General features: G+C 44.5%; 1 protein-coding gene across 1 annotated transcript in view; it reads left to right on the top strand.

Annotated features, from left to right (window-relative positions):
• Positions 1 to 1,623: 1,623 nt before the first annotated feature.
• Positions 1,624 to 27,089, top strand: part of LOC141009147 (homeobox protein Meis1) — an 83,608-nt gene continuing 58,142 nt past the window's right edge. The window contains exons 1-7 of the mRNA XM_073481593.1: positions 1,624 to 2,297; positions 4,015 to 4,235; positions 5,387 to 5,528; positions 5,794 to 5,844; positions 6,429 to 6,479; positions 7,718 to 7,864; positions 17,161 to 17,272. Of these exons, the coding sequence (XP_073337694.1) occupies positions 2,286 to 2,297; positions 4,015 to 4,235; positions 5,387 to 5,528; positions 5,794 to 5,844; positions 6,429 to 6,479; positions 7,718 to 7,864; positions 17,161 to 17,272 (736 nt within the window). The 5' untranslated portion in view covers positions 1,624 to 2,285. The remainder of the gene's footprint in view (positions 2,298 to 4,014; positions 4,236 to 5,386; positions 5,529 to 5,793; positions 5,845 to 6,428; positions 6,480 to 7,717; positions 7,865 to 17,160; positions 17,273 to 27,089) is intronic.

Here is a 27,089-nt window from a genome sequence, read left to right as displayed (position 1 = left end):
AGTTAAACTTCTTAATTAAAAAAAAAGTTGATAGATTAAATTAAATAAGATTTGTACTCCTTTATATCCCAGCGAGGAATCAAATATAACGACGGTGACGTAGTAAATTCAAACTATTTTGTTAATTTACAGCCACACATTAATCAATTATATCATTACTTTTTCTTGAAATTACTCGAGTGGAAGTTTCCCCTCCATAAATTAAAGTTCATCAATATTTGACCAAACTTTTACAATCTTCTGCAAAAGCGTGGAAACTCGGAGTGAAGGGTTCATTATGAAGAGACAGGGAAAGTTTTAAAACTCGTCTGAGAGAGAAAGAAAAGTTCTGAACGTGAGCTGGTGGTTCTGTTTGGGTTTTGGGGGGGAAGTTTTAGTCAAAGTGTGAGTGAGTTTAGGAGAGTGAGTAATTAAGTCAGTGATATGAGGATTGGTGTGTGTGTCAGAGAGAGAGAGAGAGAGAGAGAGAGAGATAGAGAGAGGTTAGAGATGTCTCGGTCAAATATTCTCTGTTTTGGTGGATTTACAGCGCGTGCAGGCTGACAGAAAACGCAGAGTGTGTGTTTTCTACCCGCGGATGATGTTTTGTTTTGCGCCTCCTCGCAAAATGTGGCCTAAAACCGATCAATCAGCCCCGGATCGATCATGCGGGGAGCCAATAGGGGGCTCCCATCCCTGAGCCTCTCTGCCATTGGACAGCCCGGGCAGACTGGAGCGACCCATTCAGCGCTGCTGTGGGGGAGAGGGGACGGGACAACATGTGAACTGATATTTAGACCTTTTGAAACGCTGCTGTTGCGTTTTTAATCACTTATTTCACAATTCAGCGTGCAGATTACAACTCTGTGTGGACTAATTAACAACCACTTCTTATGATTAAAAAATGAACAGTGCTTCTAAATGAGTTAAAGAAAGTTGTTGTTGTTGTGCTTTGTATGTTAAGTTGACGCTTTTTGTCTCAGTCACACATTAATGCAAACATTGGAGGATAATATGCTGCGTAGAAGTTGATAGTGAGCACCCAGAGGCGCAAAAACCTGCAGGACTGGATGTTTGGCTACGGAGCTACACTGATGTCATGCAGACGTGATGTTGACAGAAGCCCAACCTGCCTCCAGAAGTAGTTTCAGACTTATAAACGTATCTTTTCCACTTGATAACTGCGTGATTACAAAGTCAGTCCAGTCCAAAGTTCATCTAAAATTCAGGGCGTATAGTCTCTCGATGACATACCTGACAATATCTTGGGATCAGAGTTGAGAGATGGTTCAATAAGCCGTTAATAAACTGTTTACAGGCAGAGGAGTGGATGCTGGACGCGCCAATCCCGAAGAACAGATGTTGCATATTTACAGACAAAAACGCTGCAGACTGAAGAATAAAGCCACTTTATGAGAATGAGAGCTGGAGCTGGAGTCATAGGTGGATATTCTGTGTTTATCCCCGTGTTGTTCCAGCTCGCTCTGCGCGGCTCGCCGGGCTCGCAGGGTCCTCCCACCCCCCCTCCTCTCCGCACGACTTGCTGCAGCCCGGTGCGTTGTGTAAGACGCGACCTGTTATGGCCACCACTACTTCCGGGTTTCAGCAGTCTGGTCCAGATCCTCCGCTCCTCCTCAGCTCAACACACACATCCATTGTACACAAAACGGGCAGGCGGCTCATGCATACACACGCACTCACACACATACACACACACACACACATACGCACACACGCTCAGCATCGATCGTGGCTCCTTTAAGAAAGCCTAAGCCAGAATTATCACCCCACCTCCTCTTGATCTCCTCTAGACGCTTTTGCATAAGAAAATCAAGCCGGGAGCCGAGAGTGATCAAAGAAAACGAGAGGAGAGCCTGCTTCATTTTTTAACTGTGATTGTGACCATTAACATTTAGGTGGTGCCGATCCCGTGGAGACGCGCGTCGGACCATCATTCATCCGGTACTTTTGACAAGCCCTCGCGTTTTGACTGACAGGCGGAGTGGCAGAAAGCCATGAGAGTCGCCAGTTTTGTTTGAGGGGCTATTTTATTTTCATCCTGGTTTTGGAAAAGGAGCCTGGCGCCGCTGCCCCGAGGACAGCCGAGGACCTATTCGCCGCGCCTGGGCTAAACTTGCGCAGAAAGCGGGGGCTGGCTTTCACCGTTCCGTGGAAAAAGAAGCATACGGGATTTTGGCTGAAACATCTTCCCATTTATTTGGATTTTCTTTCTTCATTTCGTCTCCACCCTGGCCTCAGAGGGGATTTATCTAAACTGAAAGGACGACCAGGGAGTCAGGAGGGTTATGGCGCAACGGGTACGTAGGGCAATCCCCCCTAAAAAAAGTTTCTCCAAGTCTGCTGTGCTTGAATGCAATCCTGCGCTGTAACGTGGCTTAATGACACACATACCCGCGCGGACACACACTCGCGGCGAAAGTTTCTGTCGTCTTCCTGACACATGGAGACACGGGCTCGTTTTTTGGCATCTTTTGGCACGGTATTACGCACGGCCGCACTCGTTTGCTCCACAAACCGGCCCCGCTGAGGGACATTGGAAGCGTGATCATATCTCACATCGGCTGTGTTTTTTAGATTAGTTATGACAGGCCAGTTACTGGAAGCGAAATAGGGGGGGAGGGCATAGAGGCAAAAACAAATCTCCACATTTCTCCTCAAGACTCCAGATTTCACGTTGAGTGGAGCTTTTTTTATTATTATTTACGAACAAAACAGCCACAAAAAAACAAATCCTCGTTTCGCACCGCAAAATGTGCTAAAACACGCGTTATTAGCATAATGCCAAGGAGGCAGTTTTTTAGTAACGAGGTGATGACAAACGCTTTGATTCATGCACTGCAGGACAGCTTCGAGACAGCGGCTGGGATCTTCACACACACACGGGCTAGTAAACAGTGTAAAAGCAGCAGAGATGTTCGGGACACATTTAGCTGCTTTAGTTTGGCACCAGAGCTGCAGCACGCCGGGGTTTGCACCTCTTTCTGCCTTTAGGGTCCAAATACTCAGCTTTAAGCGATAATGCTCTTATTTTATTTTTTACTCTTTCCACTTTGTTTGTCACTTCTGGAGAGCGTTATCAATAATTCAAGCCTCTCTCTCTCTCTTTTTTAATCTGTAAAAGAAGCAACCCTCGAGTAAATATTTATATTCTAGTCTTGTGCACTCCAACACCAACACGTCTGAGTGTTTAAAAAAACTAGCAGACAACAGTGTAAAGACGAGACTACGTTATTTATCTCAGAGCTGACACGTGGAAAAAGTTTGAAGTTTGAACAATCCGGCTAGAAAAAAACACACAACAGGCGCTTACCTGCTGTTTGCTGCATGAACTAATCACAGAGATCCTGATGGGTAATAACATGCTGCACAATTATGAGCCTTTAAAACCGTAAAACACTGCGAGGAACAAGTTGGAGGTATTTGTTGCAGCGGTGGAAACAGAACACAAGAGAGACGGTGTTAAAACTAATTACTGCCTCTTTAATTATAATAATAATAATAATATCTGCGCCATGTTGTTGCACTTTTCCCTTTTTGTCCTCGCGGTATTTTTAACACGTTCAATAATTCATATTTATTTTAATAATATCTGAGGAGCAAAGGTCAGTGTGGTGAAGTTGAGAACAAAACTAGTTTTCCACTCCAGAATAAATAGTTTCTGTGACTGTGAGCGATAACCTGCTGAACAGGTCACTCTGACTTCTGTCTTTAAAAAGTTAATTTCCTGAAAACAAGTACAAATTAAAAGCGTTTGCGTGAATTTATTTGTCTTGTTCTGCCTGAGCGTCAAAAGCCTGAAACATGTCGACTCATTGTGGGAATGGTTTTCGCCCTGTTGTCACATTTTTACTTTTCTCCCTCACATGACTCCAAATCTCACGTCTCCTGCGTTAAATAACTTTTATAACATATAAAACAAAAAGTCAGGAAACTTGTGTTTTAACAGTAAAGTTGTGATATGTCCCTGTGCATGTGTATTCACTGTGTGCTCCCCGCGTGTTTCTTGTTGTGCAGTACGAAGACTTGCCCCACTACGGGATGGACGGGGTGGGCATCCCGACCACCATGTACGGAGACCCGCACGGCGCCCGGTCCATGCAGGCGGTGCACCTCAACCACGGGCCCCAGCTGCACTCCCACCAGTACCCGCACACCGCCCACACCAACACCATGCCCCCCAGTATGGGCTCCTCTGTTAACGACGCTCTCAAGAGAGATAAAGACGCTATATACGGGTAGGTGCGAGCTCTCCGGTCCGCCGGGGGGGAGACTCGCTCTCTGGCGGGGCAAGGCAGGCCCTGGAGGGGGGCAGCGCAGAGTCAGCGCCGTGGTAGCAGGAAGGAACAGCGGGCTGAGTGGAGCCGTGCTACTCGGTGAAGTGTCTGAGCACAACACTGGAGCACCAGAGTGGTGCAGAGAGCGGCTGCAGCCTCTGTTCCTCCTTCATTTTGGATTTCTTTTTTTTAAATGCTTTTTTAAAGTGAATCATATTTATCAGCTGCTCCAGCTCTGAACAAACAGAGGAGGGGAGAGGAAATGTGTAGTTTATTTTGTTTCTGAGGCTTGTCTCATGACTGCTCACAATTTCACTGACACATTTTAATTAGAATGTGAAGAATAACAAAGAGACAAAGTCCACTTTAATGAGTATTTACACCACTTTATTTTAATTTAACGTGCCTGGTTTTTCTTTTTAAGCTGCAGCGTTTTATTATGAGCAAAATAATTACCTTTTCCTCTCTTTGAACCCGTTTTTAATTAATTAATTGTGTGTAATGTGTCAGGCTTGAGCAAATTAAGAAAAAATACATCACGTTTTAAAGGAAATCCCACACATGCATGTCATTTATTAATTTACAGCAGTTAATTAAAAAAAAAAAAAAGAAATCCCAGCATTAGGAGCTTTTTCACGGTGGCTAAACACGCCTGTGAAGACTCCCACCGTCTCACGACACAACTGACACAACTTCCAACACAGCCTGCTCATATTTACTCTGATGACTGCGACGATAAATAATCATCAACATTTGGTCGCCTACAGCTTCAGAGCTTTTCGCCAAACACACACACACACACACACACACACACACACTCACACACACACACGGATCCAAATGGAGACCTGTGCAAAGAAATTGTTTGACTGACTCCACAAAGCTTTCATGCTATTAGGGCTCACCTAGATTTTAATCACAGGGTCTGCCCGCTGTTTGCAGCCCCTTTTTCCTCCCCGAGCCTCTGCATAATATAATAGCATTGGGCTGCAGCAGCGAGTCCCCATGGGCGAGTTGTTGAAGAGTAGCATGGCTGGCTAAATCTAGCCTGGAGTCGTCTTGACCCCGGCGCTGTTCTCTCTGGTGACATTTGCTATTGTGTGTGTTCCCAGGCACCCCCTGTTCCCCTTGCTTGCACTGATTTTTGAGAAATGTGAATTAGCGACGTGCACCCCCAGAGAGCCCGGGGTGGCGGGAGGAGACGTCTGTTCATCGGAATCTTTCAATGAAGACATAGCAGTGTTTGCAAAACAGGTCAGGAAAGTTTGACTTCTTCTTGAAAAAAAAAGAAAAAAGAAATCTTGCATGCTCGGGCTGGTGGAGCTCCTCACCTGCGGAGCTCTGACTGTTCGTGCGTAAAAGAGACCGAAAATAAAACGGCACTCATTAATAAAAAGTTATTTGTAATTGTGTTAATTCTAAATGGCGTGTGTGTATGTCAGCAGCTGCATGTTGGATTTAATCTCACTTTATTATATTTATTATTCACATATTTTACGCACATGTTTTTGCTTTTTAGATTCGCGCAGAAAAGCCTTTATTTTCATCGAATCCAGAGTTGGATAATCTGGTAAGAAACATTCTCACTCTCTATTTTGTTTTTACGTGACATGTTCCACATGTTTCCTCAGAATAAAGCAGATGTTTGTTTGCATGTTTATCGGCGGGATGTTCATGTGTGTCAGGGAGCCCATGTGCTGCTGAAAAAGTTTCTGCATTATTGGAGGTGATGCTCCTTTTTCTTTTTCTCGGGCTGTTTGATACCATGATGGCCCCCGGTTGTATCTGCAGATGAAGGGCCGCTGACTCACAGCTGTCACAAACCTTTGAACTCCGCCTGGAAAACTTATTCTGTTCAGGCTTCTCCCACTTTGTACAGTTTGATACTCTGAGTGTGATGTGAGGAGTAACGTTTTCCTCACGACTAGTTGGTGGCTAATAGATCTCTGACTCTGAGGCTTATTGCAGCGCCAGGCTGCACCGGCTGCCTGCTCTTCATATTGCAATAACGTCCGAGTTTAATATCAGTCCCACATAAAATCCATTCACATGAATATTTTCCTCGTCTGCAGTCACTTGTATTGAGAAAAACGTGCCTGTTTAATATCAAGAGATGTGAGCAGCTCATTTTTTATTGTTATTTTAATTTTTCAGATGATTCAAGCCATTCAAGTTTTACGATTTCATCTTCTGGAGCTGGAGAAGGTAATATTCTCTCACCATTTCCTCTGTCCACTGTGCCGCTTCAGACCTATGGGCTGCGTTCGCACATGAAATGTTTTTTCTTTTTCTTTTTTCTTTTTTTTTTTTGCTCGTCGGTTATAATTAGCGTCAAAATCAATCACGGGGCCATTTCTCTTCCGCGTTTAATCACGACGCAAGCTGTTACAACTGGAACGGATATCTCTGTGCCCAAAATCTCCCCGCGCGCTTTTTTAATGAAGTTTAATGCTGGCAGAAGTTGCACGCAAGGTGAAACGTATAGGCGAACTTTGCGGGGTTTTTTTAGAAATGATTTCTTTGTGGAGGGCAAAAGGCCCCCCGGCTGCCATCTGTGGATCGAGGCAGCAGTGGGTGTAAAACTCTTGATTTGTCTGCGCATCAGATGGACTACAGTAGCCTGTGCTGCCAACTTTAACCTCAACTTTTTCACATTATGAGAACATCATCAAAGCTGTCAGAAAGTTTTCACTTTTTTAAATACTTGTTTCTCTCTCAGATCATGTTGTCCAGAAAGAGATTTGCAAACTGCAAATAAGAGAAATTCAGTGAAAGCAGCTCTTCTTCCCATCTGACTTCTTCCTTTTTGTGTTTCTCGGGTGATGGTGACGCGCAGCATTGGCAGCGATAATGTAATAAGTAGCCGAAATTAAACAGTTTACCTTAAATGTCAGTCAAGCGGGTCACCCTCCTCTAATGGCCACTACCCGGGGCACCGATGATGAATTTAACACGGGTGTTGAGTGCGTTGTAGCCCCTGAGCCCTCTTGTCACTGTCAATTTTCGACGATATCTCTATTTTGAGAGGAGGGGGAAAAAATAAAGTTACTGTCACGGCTCGGCTCGGCACGGCACCGGAACTGGACACATCGGATTTTATAATTTCAAGACAAATGTAAAACAACGTTTAAAGTTAATTTCAAGCAAAATAAATAAATGGAATTAGAGTTTTTAAGTATATTTAGTGTCATATCTATAATTTATTTAGACATAATGAAACAGCTCAGATGCAGGTCTGCTCTGTGATCTGTGCTTGATCTTCACGTCACAGCCCGGCGTGTGTGTTTGTGTGCGTTATGCTCGCACATGTCACAGTTGTGTGATGATGTCCCTTTTGGGTAAGTGTGTGTGACGCCTCATGCTCTCTCTCTCCCTGTGTGTGTGTGTGTGTGTGTGTGTGTGTGTGTGTGTGTGTGTGTGTGTGTGTGTGTGTGTGTGTGAAGGTACACGAGCTGTGTGATAATTTCTGTCACCGGTACATCAGCTGCTTGAAAGGCAAGATGCCCATCGACTTGGTCATAGACGACAGAGAGGGCGGGTCCAAATCAGACAGCGAGGAAATCACAAGATCATCGGTGGCCCTTGATCAGGTACATCTCTCTCTCTCTCTCTCTCTTTGCCTCAGTGTGTGTGTGTGTGTGTGTGTGTGTGTGTGTGTGTGTTCTCCCTGCTGGCTATTCAGCTATTCTGGGTCACTACTCCGCTGCGCTGTTATTTGCATATGATTAAGGCCGTTTTACATTCCATCCATCGGAATGAAAAATTTTCTGAATAATGTTGCTATTATTGGCCCATTAAGACTTGAACCCGGAACCGACCTGGGGAGATTAGCTCGAAAAAGCATCGCCATAAACTTGACCTGTTTCATGTCGATTTTAATTTAGTGCCTCTCCATTTTTCCCTCCTATCCTCTCTCCTCCTCTCCTCCTCTCCTTTCCTCTCCTCTCGCGTTATCATCCCCGTCTTGTGTGTGTCGTGCAGCCCAGGAGAGCAGCAGCAGTATGGGGCTGCACAACTGTGGTTTAGGTGCCTTGGTTTCTCCACTGTGGAGTTCACGGTTCATTACGCGTCTTGTCAGTATTTTTCCTTAGACATGAGTGCACATTGCTTATCGGGACCCCTCCTCTCCTCCTCCTTTATTTTCGCTCAGAGCGCACAGATTCAGCGCCAATGAGGAGGTCTATATTTGAGAGCTATAGAAGAAGCAGCGGGTATTAAAGGTAGATTAGGGAGTGTTTCCTTTTGTGCCGATATCAGAGATAACCACAGCCTTCATTATGTGCTCCACTGACTGTTGGCACTCCGGGGACATTGTAGTGTGCGCACAGGCATGACCCTAATGGTCCATACACTGCCGTTAAATAATGATAACAGCAACCGATGATTAGAATTATGCAAATCTGGATTTTCGGCCATTAATAGCTGGAGTCATTTGAGCAGGGTTGCAGGCTATGAGACCCAATAAGTCAAACTATCCTCAGAGTTTTAGCAGAGGAGCGGCTATAACCTACGGATGCCGACGAGGGAAAAAGAAATCAAGTGTCCAAATTAAAGGGATTAGTTGGATAGTCCGACATAAAAAGTAATGAAGCGATTAGGCTAAATAATTTAAATCCGCGGACCTCCATATGGTTGAGTGGCTGGTCTGAGTGGAGAGAGAGGCAGCCACCGGCTTTTATGTCCTGTGCTGAATGGCTGGGCTGGGAGCGGGACTGGGGCCCGACTGGGAAAGACCCCCACACTCCTCCAGCCCCGGCCCTTATGGCTGATTATGGAAATGAGAAAAGATCACCCGGAAGATAATACTTCATTTAATCCAGAAACAGAATTAAATAACACAGACGCCACTTGTGCATTTAAGTGTCTCTTTGAAGGGCTTGTTGTATTCTCTCGGGGATTCAGTTGTCAAAGTTTTTTTTTTTTTTTTTTTTTTTTTAATAGATAGGTCAGGAGATGCAATGAAGCTTTATGGTATATAGACGTGGAAATAGTGTGTTAAAACCCTTGGGTTTCTAGGTATATGAAGAAAATGATGTTGTGCTTGAGGCACTGATGCGTATCTTTAATTGACTGTAAGATGAAGACATGGCCTATTTTAATATAATGATGGTCTCTGCATAAAGCCAATCCAGGGCTTAAACCACATAAGCGTATGTTTACTGTGATGTGACAGAATAATATAAATGACCTACAGGGAGAGTTTGCATCAAAACGCAGGGAAAACTTTGTGACAGATGTGTAATGGTGAGGGCTGGGCTGATGTTCCAGGAGGATAACATGGAGAAGGGCCACAGCAGCAGCAGCAGCAGCAGGCTGTGTGTAAATGGGCATATCCAAACAGGCAGAGGGGTGCATGCCTCTCACTGCTGAATACTCACATTGTCAATCTAATGGCAGTGCACTTCATAACTTACTCGGGGCTGAATATATATTTTTTTGAGTTTTGCGGGCTATTTTTGTGTGACATCTTATCTGCAGTTGTTAGGCGGTGACATCCCTAACGAATTTGCGTTGTGTGTGCATTATCTCTTTCCATATGTATTTTTAATATATGCCCTCGGGCATAAAGTTGAAGTGGACTGGAAAAAAATGCTGAGAATTTGCACAAAAGAACAATGTTAACAAGACGGAGAAAGCAGGCTCATTTATTCATAAACCAATTTATTCCAGTGAGGCGACTGTAGCAGAGGAGAAAAAAAATGTCAGAGGCAAAAAAAAAAAAAAATACTTTGAATTTATTAAACTCAACAATCCAAAGACAGCGACTTTCTTGCTGCATTATGCACTCTTGCGTCATAACAGTAATTTTCTGAACATTCTCTACATGTCTTTACGTTGTTTTGTTAGTCTGCCTATGGAGGCGAGTGTGCAGGGACGCCGAGCGAGCGCCCCTTTTAAAAGAAAGCAGAGCATAGCTGAGAGGTGAAAAAGTCAGAGAGGCTCTGCACCGGCTTGTGAATGCAGCCCAGCCAGTTTGGGCTCACCCTCCTGTGTTTGTGTGTGTCTTTGTGCGTGGGTGTGTGTGTGTGTGTGTGTGCAAGCTTATGTGCATGAGCTGTAAGCACACATATGTCCACAAGTGTATGCATATATGTGTGCATGTTTGTGTGTGTGTGTGTGTGTGTGTTCAGACTGGCCTGATAAATGCAGCACCCCCCTCAGGTGCTATGTGAGTGGAGTGACTGGTTAGCACCAGTTGGACTTTCTTAACCCTTTCCCTGCCGCTCCCTGGAGAACTTCCCACCATGTTTTGCCTAATTTCTCCACAGTTCCAGTTGCCCTGTTAGACACACACATCCTGCTCTGAGCTCAGCTGTATACAAACATAAAAGACACAATTAAAATCTATTATTCTGGGGTGAATTTGTGGAGGCCTTTAATGTAGAAACCCTCGTGTCCAAACTGTCTCGGTCTTCTTGTTGTTGCGGAAATGTGGCAGCAGTCGCTCCGCTGATTGCATCCTTATTTGCCCGGCGCACATGTTCGCCTCTGTCTCGAGAAAGCGGGGAGGTATTTCCACGCCGCGGTACGTCATTTGCACAGTTGCCTTTAATTGCGCAGAGAGCACGGGGAGGGGCGCAGCAATTTGCTAATGAACTCCGAGGGCCCGGGCTCTCCGCTGTAGAGCAGAACACTACTAATAGTGCTGAGGACTCTCTCCAAGTCTCAAGAGCTCCTCTACTTGATTGAGCCATGCAGGCTGAAGTGGGGCTGGAAATAATTGAAATTTCCCTTAAAAATATTCTCTCCGCCTGCCTTTTTGTGGGAGAGTCCTCAGTGGTTGTGAATGCTCAGGGGTTGATTTGTTGACTTAATTCAGTGGGGAGGTGCTTCTACATTTGTGTGAGTGTGATTTTGTTATTTTGCTGCTGAAATCATGTAAGAAGAATGTAAAATAGCCGTCAATCTGAAACAACATCTCTGCATTCGCTGTTTTCCTTACGTCCCGCACAATCTTTCCTAAACAAACCCTGCCTGTGTGAGCTTAGTGTTGTGGTCACTGTGTAAGAATTTACTCTCGATAGCGCTATCGCGGTATCTTTTCCCAACAATTGGCACTGTTATGCCATACAAGTGCTGGTTTCCAGGTCAGTGAGACCCAGCAGTGTTGGTTTAGGTAACTCTGGCGGTCAGAGAGTGACCCCTGCACCCCCCCTCCTCCCTAACTCAATGGAAACCCTGACCGCTGGGGTCAGCCACTATTTTCCTAATCAGTACACCGCTATCGCTAATCTATCCGCTTCTCGTTGAAGTATGGATCGAGTTACACCCGACTTAACAGCCGCACACACACACACACACACACACTCTGTCTCTCTCTTTTTTTTCCCCCCTCTCCCTCTCTCTCCTACAGTGGCACGCTGCTGATCTTAATACAAACTTCTGAATCATCGTGGTGATTGTTGGTAATAGCAGCTTTTGTAGTTGAATAGAGGAGAGGTTTGACCCCCACTCGCCCCCTCCCTCCTCTACACCCCCTTCACCCTCCCCTCCCCTGAACTCCCCTTTTTTTTTTTCCATCGGGGAGTGAATGCGGGGCGGCTGTTCAGGATTCAACAAGTGATACAAAGAGGGCGACCACGTGACTTGTGTGTTTCTTAGCCTCTTCATTATTGTGGTGGAATAGCAAGTAGGGGTGATTCTGGTTAAGCAAATCAAGGCCAGTGCGACTTCAAAGAACGGGGACGTACGGAGCTTCTTATATGTTTTCCTACAGTTTCAGACGTCCTCTGTTCTCTGATTTTTTTGGGGGTTGATTTATCAGTTGTTTTTAAATCATTCTGTTCTGATGGAAACTAGTGCTTAGAGGAACAGATACTCTGTTGTGATAGCCACAAAATCCTGACTGCAAATAAAGTTCTTGGCTTGTGTCTCGTGTTACTCATGATGGGCGGCCATGTCTGTCCCCGAGGCCTGCTGTGGTTTCTTTGGCTAAGTAAACAATAACCTGGCTTAACACATGTGTACTTAGCTAATGGAAAGTTCCTCTCCCCCTTAACCCCCTGCGAGCTTCTGACAATGGCCACCGTCACAAACAGCCCGTCTCCAAGGGATCCGCTAAGAACATCCCAGCGCGCCGGCTGCGAGTCGAGCTAGGCTAGGCTAACGAAGAAACCGCAGCAAAACATGTCATTAAGAAATTACGCCTGCCTTTTCATTCACAGCTGAACAACAAGGAAATATGCTTTGTTTGGGGTTAGATAGCGTGGAGGGGGGGGGAGCACTCGAGTTAATGTTTTTGTTTGGATTTCAGCTCACAGAGAGTAAACAAGGAGCCTGAAGTGGAAGAGGCCACAAAGAAAGAAAATCAGTTTGTCAGTTTCCGCGAGTGTCATCTAAATGGACTTTGAAAGCTCTGGTAATTATCTCAAACATGTAATTATCTTTGCTTGTCTCGATGAGGTTAACCCACCGCTTTTAAAAAGCCGATTGAAGAGTACCTGACGGCTATTCAATGTAGCATACTTTACTTACTCAAGAGACCAAATCCAGTTTTCTCCCTCACCCCCTTCAGCAATTATAAGGTTATTTCTTCTTTCTTTGTCTATTGTGAAGAGTTAGGGAAGAAGGGGAGTGCAGAACAGAAAGGGAGGGAGGGGGTGTCTTTTGCTCTCTCACTCTCTTTTTTTTTTTTTTGCACCACGCATACCATTATCAGCCCCTCTTTTCATTTTGGAGGCACTAATATTGCAGCGAGGGGAGGAGAGGGGTGGAGAGAGCAGTGAAAGCGGAGGTAGTTGGGCAAGCACTTGCCTGGCCGGTTATCAGAGAGGCAGATCCTGCTTTATCTAGTCACAGTGGAAAGCAAAGTAAACAAGAGTTTACAATAGCTGGCCTTTCAGCCCCTTTCACTAACAACTTCCCCAACAGCATTCAGCCGAGTGGGAGAATGTGTCCGCAGTTATTGCAGGCCATCTCGCTGCTGCAACACATGGCATTCTCGCAGATTTTGACTTGAGGAAGCAGCGCCGTTGCAAAGGTCAAAAATGGTGTTAAAGAAAACAACCGCAGAGAACAGATGCACCAAAGCATTCTGGGGGATGGAGTAGTCCAACTGTCATCTTTGATTCAGATGTACCACCTCTGAGGAGTGTATATGTGGGGGGTTATTTGGATATTTATGTCTGTGCCGTTAAGTATGCACATATGATTATTCCCGCACGCTCGCTGGCACAGAGTGAAAAGTAAATATCCATATCATCACAAAAGATATTTCAGAGTGAGGAAAGAGAGGAGGGATGGGGGGGCGGGGGGGCAAAGCACAACAACCTTAACCATTTTCTTTATTATTGCAAATGAATTGGCAAGGCAACATTTCTTGCATGAGCGCTTGTATGATATGGGCCCTGGCACAGCGAGGAAGGGAAGCCCCCCTCGCATCTTAGACGCGGCACAATGAGAATGCATTGGATTGGAATGCCTCACCGATCATAGCGGAATCAGAATTTCCAGCAAGGAAAATCTTTTCATGGCGAATTAGGGTGGTGGAGGGAAGAAAAATGGTAATGAAAAAAAAAGAAAAAAGGGGAAGAAGAAAAAAAAAAGGTATGCACGGCTCACAAACAGGGTTCCCTCGGCTTGGCGCGGCAGATTTAAGAACTTTAGCTAAAGCTAGGCAGAATAGAATGTGGAAAATTGAATTTACTAAACAATTAAGCATTGAATTAATCTACATCCTGCACAGGGGAGAGCGGGGCGAGAGAGGGAAAGAGTTAAAGGGAGGGAGGGAGGGAGGGAGAGAGAGGGCGAGAGACCATGGTGGCTCATTAAGGGGACAGAATAAATCAAGTGTGTAGCTATGTGTGCAGAGGGACAGCTCGCTCCTGCTCGCTGTTTCCTCCAGCTCTCTGTTTATGCATCTATTCATCTTGTGAATTTACATATTGAGAAGGTGGACCTCTGCATTGTTGGCTCAGGGTGTGTGTTTGTGTTATTTTTGACGCTGTGTGTCCTGTGGTCGAGGTGTGTGCTTTTGTGCTGCGGTTTCTGTGACGTGTTTGCAAAAAAAAAGTAGATAGTAGAAAGTATAAATGTGTGTGTTTTTATTTGTGTACGGCTGTGTGCACACATGCTGTTTGACCTGTGTGCACTGGTATGTCTGTGTGTGCGCGGGTTGTGTGATCTCAGCCGTGTGTGTATTAATTGCGTGTTAGATCAGTGCCGAGCCTGTTCCGTCCAAGGGCGGCCTGTGATTATAAATAAACTCCCCGTCCCCGCGGAGATGCCACCAGGTCCTGTCTCAGCCCCGCCCCCTTTCCCATGGGGCCTCAGCGGCCAGCTCCCAGCAGGCAAAGCACTCTTTTGTTCAATTACAGCTAATGCAGTAGTTTGCCATTTCCCCCTCCACTTTCTAATTATATTTTCAAGTGGAATTTGTTACAGAATTAAAACAAAAAGAAAAAAAAAAAACACATCCTTTCTGCGAGTCGAGGCTCTTGGGTTTTTAATACTTGCCGCTCGACATCCCCGGGGTACTGCACTTTTCTTTTTCACAGAGCTCTGAATAAACAAGTTCTGCTCATTTTTAAAAGCTGCACTGTTGGAGGAGCTGGCAAAAGCCAGTGTTAACTGTTTGCGTGCTGAGCATGTGGTCCGGATTACCTCACTTCTGATGTTCTCTGGAGTTACTCGGTCATGCACGGCTGTTTCATTTTTCAGCGTTCTACAGTCAGCAAAAAAGGATTTGTGAGAGGTGGAAGAAAAAAAAAAAGATCCTCTTGTTATCTTATCCCCGTTAAAATCAACGTTTATCTACCCAATCACCGTCTTAGTCATGCCTTTGTGCGGCGACTTTCCTCTTTATTGCAAAGACTCAAAGCCTAATTTAGAAAACAACGATTTTATCGTCCATGTAAGCACTGTATTATAATTTCATAGCCCAGGAACATCAAACGGGCTCTAATAGACCCCAAATGTGTTGAATTTGCTGACTTGTATATTCTTTTCTGTTATTTTATTCCATTTACATTTTGTTAAAACAAACCCTGTGTCGTGAATTAATGTCTACTTTTTTTTCATCGTTCTAAACTGAGCTCCAAATCCTCCTCGCAGAGGCAGCGCTGCCTGTCGTATCCCAATTGAAACCAGTTGTTCCCCCGTGTGTCTCTCCCCTCTCTCTCCCCTCTCCTCTCCTCTGCTCTGCCTCCGTGTGGGTTTCTATCACTCATTTCGTCACGTAGCCCTAAAAGCGTGATGCAGACACCACATTGCCCCCTTGATATCTGCTTCATTTGATTTGACGGAGCAGAGATAGGCTCACGTGGGCGCAGAGTAGGCTCGAGTAAGTGTGTGCGTGCGTGTGTGTTTGGTTTGCTGCGTGTTTGTTTGTGATAGCGAGTTGTGTGTGGCGAGACATTAGATTCCATTTCCTTCTATTTTGAAGTCTCTTTTCTCTCCTGTCCTCGGTGCTAATGTTACTTTTCAGAGGCGTAGAGAGAGATAAGAGGTTACATCTGGTTTAGTGTCAATAATGTGTAGCAGCTTCGGATGTGGCAGGATGTGATTTGTGTGTGTGTGTAAGCACCAAATCTGTAGTTGTGAATGTGTGTGAGTCGCTGAATATGTCTCTCTGTGTGTATGTGTGTGGGTTTATTTGCATATGCGTGTGTCTGATCAGTATTTGTTGTGTGTGTGTGTGTGTGTGTGTGTGTGTGTGTGTCCCTTTATCCTCCTGTCTGGACCATGTGCTTCTCACTGTGTGTCCGGTGTGCAGCTGACACTCATCTGGCCCAAGACTGTCCTCACACACACACTCACACACACACACACACACGTAGCTTACTATATATAAACGCAGGTCTCCCGATCCTGTCTTTTCTAGTCAGCTGCGTGTGTTCTTGTGTTATTTTCCTTGAAGACGTAGAGAAAAGGAATGGACCTCCACTCTGCGGTAAAACCTCAACTTTATTCATTTGTCTATATAAAGTTTAAAAGTCCGTTTCATGCAACATTTTTGTTTCATTTTGTGTTTGAGAGAAGGCTGTGGGAAAACTTCAGCTTATTTGGTTATGTCTCTGCTCCGGCTCCGCTTCCCAGAATGAAATTTAAATCTACATTAGCGGGATTGGTCATCCATTTTTTTGTGTGTGTTTCATTTTTTGGACAAAGCGGAGTATTTATACTTGTGTAGCAATACTTTGAGTTATTTACCTCTCTCTCCCTTTCTCTCCGGTCTGCTCTGCTTGGATGACATCACTCCCTGGCGCTGGCTGCGGCCTATCTTAAGTTGTAGCTGTTTTGTATTTTCATCTGCTAGTGGTTTGAGCCAAATGGAGGCAGCCGTGGATTGCATGCCTCAGAAAGCTGGGAACTAATACAACATGTTCGCTCGCTATATTAGTCTGGGCCTTTCTCTTCATCGAGCCCCAATAATCCTCATTCCATAAAATTGTTGCAGGGGCTCACACACACATAGACCGCGTGACTGTGCTGAGAGTTGGCAAATGATGAATTTTATGTGGAGTGTGATATTTCTGTGTATGTATCTGAGCCGACCAATACTTGATTTTTGGGGCTGATGCTGATAATAGGAAGTAAAGATCCTGATATTGTAATATTGGCTGATTAACACACAATTGGTTGGATGATTCATCAAACACTTGTCAAAATAAATAATGGTGGAAGGATAATTAGAGTTAACAACAAACTTTACTGTCTAAAATGACACCAGTGCACTCAAATAGTAAATTTATTGGGGATATAATAACTATAAATTATCCAAAGCATACAGTAAAGCAAGATTTTCATATTGGCACATATTGGGAAACATACGTGTATGTTTTGCATATTTCAAAATAAGATAATAATCAACACAACTAATGATGGAAGAACAACATCAGAAAGTTGACATTGGATTAACGGATTTATCTTCCTTTCTTTACGACAGACGTCCTGGAACAGAGATCACGATGACACGGCGTCCACACGCTCCGGAGGGACGCCGGGGCCGTCCAGCGGCGGGCACACATCACACAGCGGCGACAACAGCAGCGAACAGGGTAAGAGACTGAGTTTCACGTACAGCTTACATGATAAAAAAAACTTTATTATGTGCCCGGTCTCATCCAGACTGTTTCTGGAACGGCTCCTAGAGAGGTCAAAGGTCATGGCTAGCTATATAAGAGCACTTCTGAACCTTGTCGCTGTCTTGCTCAGGGGCAGACATGGTGTGGTAGATGGCTCATACCTGAGAGCAGTTTTCTGGTGCCGCCCTGGCTGTGGTTTGTCTCATGCTTCAATCATGTAGCTTCACATCTGAGCGTATGTGGTTGTGTTCATGTGCTTCTGCTTTTATTATATCTCAGACTACACAGTTTATATTGTATGTACTCTCTGACTATTAAGCTTGCAGAAGTCCCTACTCTTTCTTTCTGCCCTCTTTCTCATCTTTTTTATTCTTTTGTCATATGAACCCCTTGTCATAAGCTGCTGATGCGGATTTTCATGTTTTACCATTGTTTGAAGGAGTGCATGCACCTGTTGGAAGGAATTCAGGCCCATAAAAATATAACAGATTTCTCTGTGGATACGATTAAATACACAGCTAAAAACAAGGGTGTGTTTTGCAGAATAGCAACGGCTTTGAAGCTCGCAACCATTACTACGAGTCGATGTACGTGAACTTGACTCATACACTCTGGGTAGGAATTGTTAACGAACGTATGAAAAATGTAAAATGTGCACAGAATTGAATTAATTTAAAGGGTCTTGCACATTAATCTTCACTTCCTCTTGGACCTGACAACTCTGCTGGATGTGTGTGCACTCTAAGAATATGTGTGTGTGTGAGGAAGAGAGAGAGAAAGAGGCAGCAGTGGGAGAATGGGTCGGTGGTGGTGGTGGTGGTGGTGGGGCGGCGTTGCAAACAAACTGTAGGCAAAAAAGCAACTTCATATATTATTGAAGGCGATGTCAAGGCGAGCAGTTTGCAGGGTTGCCAGTGCCAGGAGGCAGAGCCTGGGTGGGAGCAGAGAGCGCCGCCATGCCTTCCACTCCAATGAGCAGCCATTTATATAGTCAACACACACACACACACACACACACACACACACACACACACACACACACACACACACACACACACACTCTCTGTCTCTCTTTGTCTCTGTCTGTCTCACACTCGGTCTCATCCTCTCTCTTTCTGTGTCTCTCACACACATTCTCTCTCTCTCTCTCTCTCTCTCTCTCTCAACATGCTTGTCTTTCTCTCTCGCTCGCTCGTCATTAGAGGCTCTGAGGGACCGAGAGGTGAGACACGAGCGGAGATAAAAATAAAAGATAGACGGACGATGCAGACGAAGGAGAACAGACTAATTTTAAAGAAAGTGAAATTACAGTGAAGCAGGAAGACAAAGCAATATTGTGTGTGTACGTGCACGACCCTACCTCTGATGACTAATGGTCTTGGGCAGCCAGGCAAGATCTAGATTGGTGGCTCTAATGAGCGTGCTCTGTGTCGAGTTTGGGCTCCTGCTTCTGTGACCTTTGCCCTTTATTGACCAAACTGACACTTCATTTTTCACATCTTTCCAATTATATGCCCACTCCTTACGTCGTCCCGCCTCCTCTCGTCCTCTTGTCCCTCTCTCTCTCATCATATCTCCTCCCCCTCCACTCTCCCCGGCTATTGTAGGTTTTTTTGTTTGTTGTTGAAGTTCATTAGAGGGTAAAATATGGGGTAGTGTGTGTGTGTGTATACATGTGCATCTTCCACATATGTGTGTATCAGCTCAATGAGTGAGGTGCTTTGAAGTGTTGCAGGAGAGTTGGGAGCTGAACATGATGCATGTATGTATGTAGGTATCAGAGTATCTGCAGGTTACTGAGACATATTTGCTAAACTAGATTAATCATAAATAGTAAAATGACCTAAAAATATTTTTCCCCCCATATTTTATGTCCATTTCGTTACCATGAGCGTCAAATTAATCGAGATTATAACATGTGAAACCACTTTATTAGTTTCATACTGCTATCATTTGAAAGAGCCATGTTGTTTAAACAGTTTTATAATTAATTCTCATTGAAGCAAATTGTGTTATGCTTTTTAAAGTTATTAAAATACACATTACAATTAAGGTAATTGGCCATGTTATGTATAAAGTGCTTTGGAGTGTGTTTAATTGGACAGTACTTTAGATTTATTTGCGTGTTTTGCCCTCTTAAGACGTGTTCTCCACTAGCGTCTCCTGCTATCAGGCAGTTTGAGTCGGTTCCACTTTTTCTGACTTCCTGAAAAGTTTCCACTAAATCATTTCTCTTCTACAGTTTCAACAATTAATAATATCACATTTCCACTTACGCTATGTGTCCTGAAAGGGTGTCACTTCAAGGGATCATATGAGGTCAGAGTAGATTTTTACATCAAAATTCATTTAATCTCATCTGTTAGTTAAAGGTCGTAATTGTCAGTAAAGCTGAATTTTTTTAGTCATTCCCAAGTTGTCAAATAAATACTGACGCTTTGGGATTGTAGGTCGAGTCGGGCGCCATCCCAAAGTATCCGTTTTTGGCAGATTGGGGAAACCAGATGTGAATGAGACTCAAAAATCAACTTTTCTCATAAATAGGACCTTTAGCATTTCTTGGTGCAAACTCTTTTTTAGCACAACTAATTATGCTTTTAAAAAGTGATGGGACAAAATCATCCATTTAAAAAAGTGGTGGGGACATTTACCCAAAGTTACCTTTGCAAATGACACCTATGGAAACTATATTGACCTCTCTAATGGCTGAATGGGAGAAATCTCTGCAGAGTTGAGGCTTTAATAGCTGCATGTCAATGCCCAGGGTTTGTGGGTATAACGCTCAGGTGTCCATGCACAGTATTGTATTTTTCTGAATTTAGTCTGGCATTAAACAGCTCTTTCAGCATCTTTCAGAAGCCTGCATTCACCCTGATTTCTGCGTTTGTGTGACTGCTTTGTTTATGTGATGTTTGACACACACACTCACACACTCACACACACACTGTAGAGCATGAGGACGCAGTGACAACAGTAAATACCGGAGGACATCTTGGACTGTGTTCAGGTTTATATGGGTTAAGAGCTATCACTGCCACGTCATATTGGCTCTGGCAAATTGTGTGTCAGTCACTTGGTAATCCCAGTAAGCTGGTTATTTATCTGTTTGGCACTTTGCTCGCTCTCTCCCCGACAGTTTCACCCCGCTGTCTCTCCTCCCTCGTCCTCTACTCTTTCATCTTCGCATCCTCCCTCTCTTCTCCAGTTTTCCCTTGTCTCCCACCTACTCTCGCGTCTCCCTCTTTCATTTCGCTCTCAGTCGGTTTCTCTCTCCTTGTGAACCCCCGTGCTTTTCTCTCTCTCCTCCCCGTTTTTTCTTTCCATGCCTCCCACTCACTCTAAAACGCTACCTTTGTTTATCCTTCTTCTATTCCCTTTCTCTCACCTCTCTTTGTTCCTCTTGCTCTCTTCTCCTTCCCCATCCTCCTCTCTTGCATTTTTCACATCTGTTTTTCCTTTGTTTTCTTCTTGTCATCTTCTTCTCTCATCTTTCCTCTTCTTGCTGACTCTCTCTTGCTCATCATCTCTCTTCATTCGTCTTTCTCTATCTTGTTTATATTTCACACTCTCCCTTTCTCATCCCAATTTCTTCTCCTCCTTCTCGTCCTTCTTTTCTCAGATTCACTTTCTTCTCTTCTTCTTTCCTCTTTCAATTTCTTTCAATGTTTCGTTCTTGTATTTCCCTCCACCACTTTCTCTCCTCCACCTCTTACAGATTGCTTTCCCCCTGACCTTTCCCTCATGTTCTCTCTCTTCCACTCTCTTCATTTTCCTCCTCTCTGCCTGTAGAGCTGCACAGCTAATGGCCATCTTTCTCTCCTGTACTCATTCTCTCCTTCTCTCTCCCATCTACCCTTCAATCCACCCCTTCGCTCTCTCTCCTCAGTCTATCGAGCCACCCTCTTCCTCTCCTTCTACACCTCGTCTTGCACTCAGTTCCTCTCTAATTCCTCCCTCTTTGTCTCTCCATCTTTTGCCCCCTTCTTCCCTCCATCCTCCCCCTCTCAGAGCTCAGAGGAAGGATGCTGGCTGGTCGAGGGGCCTTTAACTAGTGAACTCCAGTCTCCTCTCTAAGCCTTTTTTCTGAGGCTATTCCTGAGACAAACACATGCTCCGCTCTGCCCTCTCCTGTGAACGGATCACTGCCCACTGGTATAAAAATCCCCATCTCCACCCGGAAACGCAGCATTCACTCTCTCGATTGTATGAGCTGCAGGAATTGTGAGGAGGTCTCTGCATTACGTAAGATCAGAGGTCTCTGTGCGCTTGTTATTGAACTCTGAAGCTGCTTTTAATCCCGAGTACGCAATAACTTGATAATGTGATTTTTAAAAATGAAATATTTATTGGTGCTCTTGGATCTTTTTATTCATCAGCAGGTGTTCGGCAGCGATCTAACAGTGAGAATGTGAGCAATTAAATGAAAATATTTCTTTATTTTTGCATGTGGCGACAATACTCTCATGCTGAGTTCCCAGTTATGGGTGTTTATGCTTTGACCACAGTGCCGGTGGTATTTTTTAAGCACTGAATTCCTTTGGCAGTCAGAAAAAAAAATGGAGGGAGGATCACATTTGCTTCACACATGTCATTAAAATCAGTCCTGGGTGTCTCCTCTCGCACTAAAAGAGCAGACAAAGAAGAAAGCCTCTTATTTTTCTCCTCCCTTTCTCTGGGACGTCTTTGTAAACATCCACAAGCTTCGACAGGGAGAGTCGGAGAGCGGCCCTGTAGTTAATTAGTCCCACTCTATTAGCCCAGCTGTTTGCTAGCTAGTTCCTACCAACAGGCCCCTTTGTTTAATACCCAGAAGCCCTCTGGAGAAACCGCATTGTAGCTGTTGTTGCCTTGGATCATGCTTTTTCTGTGAAGCGTAATGCTCGAAGGGCAGAGGAAAAGCCAACAGATCATATATGCCTGCTATGGAGGGGGGTCCCTCACGGACATGAGCGGGCCTTCTCTTTTTCTCCCAGTATAAAGTACTCCTCTTTGCCTGTGTGAATTTGTAAGGACACCCCTTGGCTTCTCCGAGGGCCTGGCGTGCGATGGAAACAGAATAACATTCAGGCAGTGAATCGGGCAGCTGCAGCAGCGATGTGGATGCGAGTCGAGCAGAGGAGCGGAGCAGAGTGTTTGCTCTGTTTTCGAAAGCTACAGGGTTTCCCTCTCCGCTTGTCAGAAACATCCAGGGAGTCAGGCGATGACTGGCGATATTAGATATGTATCACCAATTACCCAGACCGTTTGTAAAGAGGGCAGTGTGCCGCGCCAAGGCAAATAGCTCCCTGTAAGGCGATGTGTTGGTGTCTGCATACATTTCTAGTGTCTGAGTAGGAGCCTGAGTTTTCTGGTTGTTGGTCTGGTATCTAGCTCTGAGGTTTTTTTTTCTCTCGCTGGTGTAGCTGGAGGAATGCTCAACATGAAATCTATGCTAATATTTGCTATTTGACTGACCTGAACTGCTTGTGTGAATGTCCAAGTCTAATACGTGCAAATCATAGTCTGATATAGTCTGATAAGTACACTTCTGTTGAAACTTTACATTTCTTTATGTTCAGTTTTTAATTTTTTTGTTGTGACAGCACTGTGCTTTTGTTCTGGTCAGGTTTAAGAGCAAAAACCACTTGGTTGGGGTTTGGAGAAGATCATGTTTTGGCTTAAAATACCTGTTTTTGTCGCCACAAACACGGCTGGAAGTTGTCCTGACGTCTGGCTAAAAATATCCTGTGGTTATAATATGCAGCTTCCAGATGGTGCCGTCGTCTTCTTTCATTTGGCAGCCATCTTGCCTTGCTGTCATATTTGTGAAACGGAAAAAGTTAACTTATCCTGGGTTTGCAGAAACATAAAATGCCAACATTTTAGGAATATACTGTAACTCATCACGCAAATGACCCATGGTGCCCTGATGGCTGAAGAAGGAAACCTTTTCCTGGTCAGTTAGTTTGAATCCCGGTCCCTTCTTCAGGATGTGGCTCCGAAACCATTTGAGTCAGCTTCACTCCATTCATCTTGAAACACTGTATATAACCTCCACTGGCTGTGAATCCCCATCGATCAGCCTGAAACATTCCTGACGTTGTCATCCATCCATCCACCCTCCGACCTCTGTGCCCCGCAACAAGGTCAGGCCACACAGGAGCTCTTGCTTTGCAGTCTCCTCATTGGCCGGTCTCCAGGGCCGGGGCGAGCAAACGGGGACATGGACAGGGGTGCCAGGCAATCAGCAGCCAGATCCGGCTCGACCAATCACTCGGCTTCACGTGGCCCCTCAAAGTCACCGATTAATTGGTCCGATTGTCCAGTAGACTGGAAGAGAGGACTGTGAGTGTCTGTGTGGTGTGTGTGTGTGTGTGTGTGTGTTCCCCTCCCTAAATAGCTTTTCTCTCCCAGTAGCTTTTAGCTGCACTCGAAATATTTCTCTTGCAATAACGAGTTAAAGACTCACAATTAGAGAATTTGATGCACTTTATGTGTATTGGCTGCGATGGACCACATACAGTGACGACTCTGAGAGACATTTCACAGCTTGCAGTTTCAAAATTATTAAATACGCAAACACAGCAGTGTAATGTTACATTTGTGAAAAGCATTAACGGTGCAATATGTAAGAATTGGCCAAATGCCAAAGTCACACTCAAAACCGCTTACTGCTGCTAACTTGAGCTGCCATTAGCTAGTTAGCTCACCACTAGCACAGGAGCTTTGAACTGAGAGGGGCCAGGGCTAGCTCGTTAGCAATGCTAACTTCAGTAGATATCTCCACAACCAAATACATAGACATGATGACCTCAAAACTGGTATTTCTTCACATTCTGTTAATTATTTTAGTTATTTTTTTAGTTATATATAGTTATTTTTTATATTGTCAAGCAAAATTTCTACATACTGCCCGTTTAATTTGTGCACTAAGGTAACAAAAGTACAATTATTCTTATTTTTAGGTGATTATACGCCAATGAAAAGCTAATTATGAATATTATATTACATTTCTGCCGATAGATCCCACCCTAAATCCTACACACTGCACCTTTAATTATTTAAATCTGCAAGTGGAAATGTAGAAAGAGAAACACTACTTAGTTTTGTGAGGTTGTCTAGACGTTGTCTAGACGTTACCGAGGAAGATTCTCAGTCCGGTAAGTGTCTTACTGGTGTCCAGCTTTCCTGGTAATCTGTTTAAATGTGAGGCTCTGTGGGTAGATAAAAGGCGTGTGGTTCCCTTGATTAGTCTGCTGTCTATATTACTGGAGGTGTGTGCAAGTACAGTAGCTGGCAGACACAAACACGAATCCCTCTTTGATTTCCCCAGAGCGTGAACACAGGGAGAAAGAGAGTAAGAAGACGAAAGGGAAAGAAAACGACAGAAAGAAACAGCAAAACGAGAGCGTAAGATGATAAGGAGGAAGGAAGAGAATCTCAGTGTGAATGCTGTGAAAACATTTTGATGCTGACTGGAGCAGTGTGTCTCTCTGTGTGTGAAAATCCTAGAGTGATTGAGGAAAAAGGGAGCGAGGAAGAGCAGTTATCCCTGATGAGTGTGTTAAGTGCTGCTGAGTGTTGTTTGGGAGTCTATTGAGGCGTACGGGCTGCTAGCAAACAGCAATATCTTCTCTGCCGGTTCAGAGGTGAAAGAGTTGTAGCCGGGCCACCTTCAGCTCACTACGCGTCCCTTAGCGGGTTCGAGTAAAGAGTGTGTGAGCGAGTGTCCATGTGTTAAAACGGTTTAATATCTGCAGGGTAACAAGAGCATAACTTCCAGTTCACATGCTGCTTATGAAAATCAATATTTGAGAGGCGTAAAGGGTAATTGCATCTCAAAACACCTTTAGAAAGCATCCCACGACAACTCGGCGTAGCCGGTAGGAATGTTTATCCAGCCTCAACTGGATTTACTGCATCTCAAACATTATTATCTGTGGTTACCTGGGAAAATAGATGTTCGGCCTCTCGGCGTCCAATCACAACCTCCCGCTCTCAGATTCACAGAGATCTTTACAACCTCGCCGTATCGCGGCGGCAGACACGTCCGTCGACATGTAGCGACCCGCCTCGCAGAAAATGATAGCCCCTCAATGACTTTTTATTGCCCCGTAGGCAATGAGCAAACTCGGAGTGGCCCGAGTTTGCCCCTCTTGAAAAAGAGGAAATTGTATCAGGTTCCCACAGCGAGGGGCCAGTTTGCTTTTAGGATTAGGGCTGGTGTCACCGGGCCGCCGGGGTCGTGTGGAAGAAAGAGTCAGGAATACAAGTAAACAAAGTGACTTCCTCTCCTCTCCTCTCCTCTCCTCTCCTCTCCTCTCCTCTCCTCTCCTCTCCTCTCCTCTCCGTCATCTTCACTAACGTGTGTTTTATTGTCTTGAACGAACATCTCGTCTGTGAGAAGTGGTCATAAAACTAGTTGATAAGGTATCGCAGGTTATTTGACTGTTTGACTTTGGGATTTATGCGCTGATTGTCGCTGAGTTTGTGCACACATCATCATCTGAGCCTCATACTTTTATTGTCTTTGCAGTACTTTTCTCTCATAGCCCCCGTTTTGTTTGCTCTCACCACTTCCTTGTTCTCTCACTGTCTGTAATGACATTCAGAGGAATGCTGTGCACATTTTGGAGGTGAATAAAATGTTTCCTTCTGTCTCTCTGTTACTTTAAATCCCCCTGCAATCGTTCACTCCGTCTCTCTCCGTCTGTTGGTTACATGTGGGCATGTTTGCATGACCGAAGAAATGCAAAGTCTCGCCCGGACCATAACAATATGCCTTGTGTGCACAATTTACATGAAATACATATTCATTCATGACATGCGTGCACACGAAATAGCTTCTCCCTCTCCTTCTTCTTCCCCTGCGTCTCTCATGCCTTCGCTCTGTCGACGTGTTCTGTTCAGAAAGTCTTTTAAATGAATACAGTGGTGTCGTTAATGTCTCTTGTTTCTTACATAATTGCCTTTCATCTTCCTTCCTTTATCCATAAATGCACTTGGATCACACCATGCTGCCGCTCCAAGAAAGAGCTCAGCAGCCGTTTGTTTGAGAAGAAGAAAAAAAAAAACAAGAGGTTCTACGTCATTTGCTCCAGTGAGGGAGAGCAAGCGGGAGAGAAATGTATCTTTAGCTCCCATGTTATAATTGTGGCACGCTAATGATGTAGACACATTCTCACTGTCTGTTTACAGGAAGCGCTCTTCTTTAATTTGCGACTGGCGTGAATGCCAGATGCCTATATCTAATTACTGGTGTTTGCTAAAAGATACTATTTACACACACTTTTTGCCTTGTAGAGGTCTCTTGTGTGTCGGGGTGGGGAGATTATGACAAGAAAAGTTAAATGTGTAAACGTGGTAAAGACCAGTTTTTTTTTATTCGGTTTTATCTCCAACGTTTTGTTTTTTCTGCCTGTGTGCAGGAAGTCAGAGCTCTTTTTCCACATACGATACACATTTAAGCGTGAAGATGTTTTCACCCAGCGCCTCTAAATCCAAGATCTTGTTTGGAAAGTGTCAACTGAGGACTCCATTCAGGTTTATTTCTGTATGAAGCACCATAATTTGCACCGTTGTCGTGTAATCATATCCTGAAAGAAGATGCCACTTTTGTCAAATTACTGGATATCTCCTTTTGGAAAGAAATTCTTTAGTCTTGATTTGCAAATGTAAACAAGTTTAAACGTGGTAATGCGCTTGTCATGCAATTGAACAGGATAAAAAAAAAAAAAAGAAAAAGTTCCCTTGTGTTGTGTTGGAGGGTCTTGTGCTCCTGCCATGGGAAACTTGTCATAGCTCAGCGCGG

Source organism: Pagrus major, chromosome 15 (assembly GCF_040436345.1).
Source record: "Pagrus major chromosome 15, Pma_NU_1.0".
Classification (NCBI taxonomy): domain Eukaryota; kingdom Metazoa; phylum Chordata; class Actinopteri; order Spariformes; family Sparidae; genus Pagrus; species Pagrus major.
The sequence above is the reverse complement of the archived record's forward strand: the minus strand, read 5'-3'. Positions and strand labels throughout refer to the sequence as shown.